The sequence below is a fragment of the Platalea leucorodia genome, assembly GCF_965183815.1.
Source record: "Platalea leucorodia genome assembly, chromosome: 5".
Taxonomy (NCBI): Eukaryota; Metazoa; Chordata; class Aves; order Pelecaniformes; family Threskiornithidae; genus Platalea; species Platalea leucorodia.
This window is the reverse complement of record NC_138827.1, coordinates 22,168,806-22,175,438: the sequence shown is the minus strand read 5'-3', so window position 1 is coordinate 22,175,438 and position 6,633 is coordinate 22,168,806. Positions and strand designations below refer to the sequence as shown.

The 6,633-nt window shown below is 51.5% G+C and overlaps 1 protein-coding gene across 1 annotated transcript; it reads right to left on the bottom strand.

Annotated features, from left to right (window-relative positions):
* Window positions 1-3,496: 3,496 nt before the first annotated feature.
* On the bottom strand, window positions 3,497-4,093 carry DIRAS3 (DIRAS family GTPase 3; the record flags this gene model as incomplete). Its single annotated transcript, XM_082312115.1, has 1 exon — window positions 3,497-4,093. The coding sequence occupies one exon, from the start codon at window positions 4,091-4,093 to the stop codon at window positions 3,497-3,499; it is 597 nt and encodes a 198-aa protein (XP_082168241.1).
* Between the last annotated feature and the right edge of the window lie 2,540 nt (window positions 4,094-6,633).

Genomic DNA, 6,633 nt, shown 5'->3' with positions numbered 1-6,633 from the left:
CTTATTCAAAAAACGATAAAGCATTTACATCCAACATATACTCCTTACACTACAAAACACTTTAATCCTTAAAGAAAAATCATTATTCCGTTAATTCAGCAAAATGCTCCTACGTGAGAAACAAAACTTGAACGTGTGCAATGAACTCCTCAAAAGCTGTCTGTAAGAAAGAGACACATATTACTTCAAGTACAGTTTTAGCAAAAACTTACCCATCAGTCCCTAAAATCGGTGGATCTTCAGCTCTTCTCCAGTTAGTCTGAGGGCCATAAGGCTACAGCTACGCTCCAGAATTCCACAGCTTACTCCAGAATAGCAACGTTAGCCCAAGATTACTGGTTATCAGAGCACGAGAGGAACGATACCACCAGCTGTCCCAGCACACGCAAACCCACCAGATCCAGGACCAAGTACAAGGTTTATGACGTAACATTCATTTACAAGTGGAACGTGGCCACTGTTTCATAACGATTAATGAGCATCCCCAAGCAATATGGTATTTTTCACTCTGTTACTAACTATAATCATTGTCTACATAGCTCCCTGGAAGACTGTGAAGATATTGCCCTTTAAATTAGATTTGTACGGAGCTTTTAATAGCCAACATCTTGACAGGCATCAGTTCAATTAAAATAAATATCCTTTCTTATAAGAATGATAGATTACACACACACAAAAATCAGACTAGTTCAGTTTATATGAAAACAAATATAATTATACAATTTATTTATTAATACAGTTTTAATTTACAATACAATTGATCTAGCACACACAAAACACAGGTGATTTACACAGCATGAAAGGCAGCCCACACCAGGTGTCACTTGTTGCCAGTCTGCTCTAGGCTGCTACTCTGGGACTCGGGGTGCTGGTGCCCCCACAGCACCATCCTGCATCGCCAGGAGCTCCCAAGCATCTCCCATCGCCCACGCAGTCCCGTGGGACCTCCTCTCATAGCCACCAAAGGCAGCTCGGGGGATCTGCATGCGATTCTGCCAGGTGCAGGAGGGATTGAGCCCGTTTCGTTCACATTAGTTGTGCCTTGTGCTCTGCCGGACTCCGGTCCTCTGCGATCTCCATACCACGTACAGGGAAACCACCACAGTGATAATGATACATTACAGTACACCTCGGCTGGGTGAATAATCACAGATACATGCTGCCCTCCCTTTGCACAGGCATCTCTATGAAGGCAGTGGGAGTTGTAGAGACGTTATTAGGTCTCATGACACTTTAAAGACTTAAATATACAATGTCTTATAGGGGGTTTAAAGGCTGGAATGGAACTGAAATAGTCTTTGCAATAATAATTGCCAGATGCTAAAAACGACCCGCAGAGAAGCATTGCATAACTGCTTGGAAATGAAAGAACAGAGAGATCAAAATCCATGCACAAAGTTAGAGAGGAAAAAGCAAGAGTTATTTTCAAGCAAAGCCATTATGGCTGCTTCTTCAGCCGCCCTTCAGCCTGACTCACCCCTGACTGCAACAGAAGTGGTGAAGGTTACACACAGCAGTGGCACAGAGGACTACACCAGCCAGCACCACCGGTCCAGCACAGGACGCTCACGGGACCTGCACGATATCATCTCCAATAAGAAAACTCAGGTGTAGAGCCTTTTTATCAGCTTGGCAAATCCACGCTTTATTTTGGCAAGTAAGGATAACATTGCGGTCAGCACTGAATGCTCATGCAGAACTTGCTTGGGTTTCTGAAATCATAATGAGTAAGATTTTCTGCTGAATCAAATGGCCTGAGGGCTTCAGCTGTAACTGGGGCAAACTCCCCTGGCACACACCAAGCCAACTGACCCCTTATGTTTGTGCAGGAACAGCCTGAGGAGATAGAAAAGCAGCTCACGGACAGACATAGGAGATAATGGAGCATCAGGAGCCAGCATAGATTGTAAGAGTTGTTCAAGTATGTGAGATATTAACACAGATACAAACCTCATGGCTTTGTGTATTAGTCTGCAACACATGAACAATGGCTGAGAGAACAGGCCCTTCTCTAGCAGCTTACGCAGAAAACCAGCAGTTATTAATAGACACTACTACTTTCAAACTAAGAAAGGGTACGTACTTTGCAGCATGCCCTGTTCCATATTTTGTTCATCTTCTACAATAAAATCATTTCACTAGTAAAGTGGTATAAAAAGAAGTGACTCCCCTCTCCCATGCCTCTTGTGTCAAGACTATGTTGCTCTGTAAAAATCTAATCTACAGTGCAATACTGAAGTCCTTACAGTTTTCTGCTTGGACTAATACATACACAAAGTAGGAGATCTACGGCATAGGCTGACAGCAAATGCTTGCACTTATTTTCTTGAAAACTTTCTCAACCATGCACTGCAGATGAGGCTTATCATGCTTGTCTCTTGTTAACGATAGCCAGGAAAAAAAAAAGCCAGGGAGGGGGGAAGACAAGAGAGAGACTAAGCCCCTGTCTCCAGTCCTGTGATTTGTGGGAAGCGTCTGCTGAAAGTTTCCGTGGGCAAGGAGATTGCTTTAAACATGCAGCTTGCAGGTGTAGATGTTTCTTCCTGAAACAGTGTTACCTGAACTGACTTGTCATAAGCCTCAACTAAAACCTGGGTAACTTGGATGAAATAAGAGGGGGGGGGAATATTTAAGGGAACTCCAGGAAGGTTGCAAAAGTAGCTTCCACCACATGCAAAACCAGACTGACAGTTGAGAAAGGAAAGGCAAATTGCCAGGATACCCAACCACTACATCAACTGGTACTTAATTACCTTCACAGAGGAGGCAGCTCTTGCTTAAGGAGGCCAGGAGTCACCCCTGGATTTGGAGCCAGAGCACGTGGAACCTCCTACCTCAGCAAACAGGGGAAGTCAGAGTAAAGGGGGGAAAAAAGCAGACAGCCTGATAATACGCAGGTATAGCTTTAATCACTCACAGAACTGCAGAAGTTTCAGGAATTGCATAGCGCACAGGAAAACCTAACTTTTACCATGAAAAAAAAAAAATGTGTCTTGGGTAGACAAGCCAGTCTGTCTGCCAGAAATGTAAGCATCTGGAGCCACATATATGTTCATTTGCAGTGCAAACACCTAGCTTTGTTAAAGAAAGACTTGCGCTGGTCAATAGATTCCTGAAAACAATTTTTGAAGTATACGCATTATAGATACCATGATTTCTTTCAAGCTAATAGGCTGGAAATACTTAAAAACTAGCATGTACCTACAGGAACAGAGATGTTTGTTTCTGGCTGACATTATCTTCTGAAACTTCTTGCATTAAAAACTTCTAGTCACATGTAATTGCTAACATTAAATATTTATTATTAAAAAAAATACACATGCAGAAAGCCATCCTCTTTAAAACCAACACATAAAATAATCCAGCACAGATTTCAGAGAAAAGCAATAGCCCTGTAAGGCATGGATTCATCTGAAAGCTCCCGCAGAAATATATTTTCTGTGGGACCCCATGCTCCGATTACACCATGCAGTGGTGCGAGTCCAGCCAAAGTTAATCACATAAGAGAGCACTTGCCTTGCAGTTTATCTTTCTTTTTCTGCTGCTTGGATTTCTTTCCATCCACCTGGAGACTGACAGTTCTCCTCTTCTCCAGATTCAGGAGCTCCTGGAAGAGCTCCTGCACGTTGTAGTTCATTTTGGCTGATGTCTCCATAAAGGAGCACTTCCATTTGCTGGCTAATGCTTGCCCCTCGCTGGCATCCAGCTCCCTCTGGGTCTCGTCACTTTTGTTACCCACCAACATTATTGGGATTTTTTGGATGTCCCCTTTAATCTGACAAATCTGTTCAAAGATGGGCTGAAGATCTTCCATGGACTGCCTGCTGGTGACAGAGTACACCAAGATGAAAGCATGCCCTTTGGATATGGACAGCCTCTGCATAGCAGGGAACTGATGGCTTCCCGTGGTGTCTGTAATCTGAAGGGTGCAGATGCTCTTATCACAGCTGATTACCTGCCGGTACGTATCTTCAATTGTGGGGATATAGGTTTCCCTGAAAGTTCCCCTTACAAAACGAAGGACCAAGGAGCTTTTACCAACCCCCGCTGCTCCAAACACAACCACCCTGTAATCATTGCTTTGTTCAGGCATGTTTGCTGTGCTGCGATACAAGTGAAGATTTTAACCGAAAAAGCCCGACTTCTTCAAGTTTACACACCCCGTTACAGAGGTGGCCTGCGGAGAGGGGAGGGGGCAAAAGGGAAAAAGAGGAGCAGGGGGAGAGAAAGAAATTGTTCACACCATATCGGTAATTTTACAGTACGTTATTGAAATAAGCAATTAAACAAGTCACTCCCCTCCCATCCTTTTTTCTTAGGTTAAAGAGAAATAAACCACTAACCCCCCAGGCATCCATCCCATGCCCACTCAACGTTACGAGAAGTGAAAACGCATTCACCTGTAGCCATCAGCTCCACCGTCCAGCGAAACGAGACTAAAATCGCCTACCAGCAGCGGGGAAGCTCTGCCAGCTCCGGCCGGAGCCCCGGCGCTGCGGGGAGGCTCGGCTCGGCTCCGTGCCTGCCCCTGCCCCCGCCGCCGCCTCCCTCCTCCTCCTCCTCCTCCTCCTCCTCCCCCCCCGGCCTGCGAGGAGCTCCCCCGCTCCCGCTCGGCACTGGCGGGCAGGCAGCGCCCCAGGCTCTCTCTCCCCTCCTACGTGCTCCATCCACCCCTCTGCCTGCGGGGCCCCCGAAAGCGGCGGGAGCTGCCGGGCTGGGAGCGCGGGCGCTGCGGCGGCCCTAACGAGGGACGGCAGCTCCCGCAGCGGGCGGCGGGCTGCGCCGCCTCCCCGCCCAGGGCGCCGCGCAAGCGGCCGGGCGGCACACCGCGCCCGCGGCCCTGCCCCGCCGCGCCCTCCGGCCAGGGGACCTGCCTGCCCCTGTGCCTCAAAAGCACCATAAAATCCAACCCGCCCCTCCAAAGCCCCGTAAAAATAAAGAGACAATCAGCACAACCGCCTGAGGCTGGCGGTTACAGCTGCTGGAGCCCGTTCTGGTGCTGCATCCCTCTCACTCCACGCACAAACGCGAGTCTCTTCCCCTCCATCGCCCCCCAGCACGGCCCGCGGCCCCCCGCACCCCGAGCGCTGGCCGGCCTTGCCGGCCGTCCCCCGGCCTGCACGGCCCCCGCTCACACCCAGCGCTGGTTCGGCTTCAACACGTAAAACCCGGGTCAGGCGTCCGCCCCCGCTGCCATGAAAAGCGGCGGGGATGCCCCGAGGTACTCCTGCCGCCCGCCCCGAGGTACTCCTGCCGCCCGCCCCCAGAGAAGCCGCCAAACCGTCCGGGCTACGGCCGCTAAGGTCCGCTACTTTCATTCGGCTCCATCACACTGGCAAATAAAAGAAAGAGCGGTATTTCACAATCACAGTTGTATTTCTCGTCATTTATGAGAAATTCCCCCAAAACACCGTCTCTCCACACACCCTCTCCTAAGGCAGACCGGATCAGCAGTCCGGAGAGCCCAGTGCCTGACAGAAGGCGCCCGTGTACCCCCTGCTACGCCTCCAAAACGGCTCGGGGCCGAGCCGGGCCCACAGCGGCCGCTCCCGCCGTCCTCAGCTCCCGTCCCGCCTCGGCGCCTCCTCGCCCCGCTCCGCCCGAGCCGCCGCCCTGGCCGCCGCCGCCATGGCGGGCGGGAGAGGGCGCCCCGCGCTCGGCTCCCCCCTCACAGCCCCGCAGCGGGAGGCGGCCGGGCGCAGCCCCTTCCCTGGCCCCGCCGTCCCCCCGGCAGGGCCTTCCCGGCCGCGGAGCCCCGCTGAGGCGCAGCCCAGGCCCTGCCCCACGCCGCAAAATGGCTGCCGGCCCCCACGGAGGGAGCTCGGCACCGACGACCCCGGAGCTCAGGGCAGCCAACCCCAGTCAGAAACCGGCAAGAAGTCCGGCTCCTGGCAGGCCCCAAACCCGCTTCTCCAGAGCCACCCACCTGCACCCAGAGAAGGGCCACGCCAGCCTCCACCCCAGGGGCTAGGCCTGGCCCATTAGCAGGTTAATATGGACATCTTAATTGGCCAGCTGGCAACTCCAAACCACCACAGGAGCACTGCAGTGCTCGTCTGCCTTTGCTGGGCACACTGGCAGGGGTCAGCTCTCCTCCCCAGCTCCTGGCCGCAGAGAGCGGGAGGGCTGGAGGGCCTTGGAGCAGAGGTTCAACATTTGTCATGTTGACAGGCGCGATTCCTTTAGCCCTGATTCCTGAGGATGCCAGTCTCGGCTTGTACTAACAGCAACATCTCCCACCGCGACAATTAAAACCACCCCTGTGTCTGACTGTGACTGGGAGGGGGGTGCTGCATTGCCTGGATGAGAATTCTGCTCTTTTTTTTCTCTAGAATTTTTTTTTTTTATGAGCGCAACCTCAGGCTTGGACTAGAGCTTCCCATCTGGAAGTCTGCAAAAAGCCGTGGGTCCCTGGGCGACTGTCGGGGAGTCGTCAGCATGGAGCTGAACTGCTTTGGGGAGAGAGGATGGTCCCCAGCCGGCACGTGCGGGCAAGGCCAGGCCCTGGGAAAGCTGCAGCCAGGGCTGGGAAACGAGGAATATGCCAATTTTAAAATGTGACTAAAGGGCATTTGTGGTGCTCTGCTGCTGGCACATTCAGCAGGAACAGAGCAAGGGGGACAAACGTCCCTG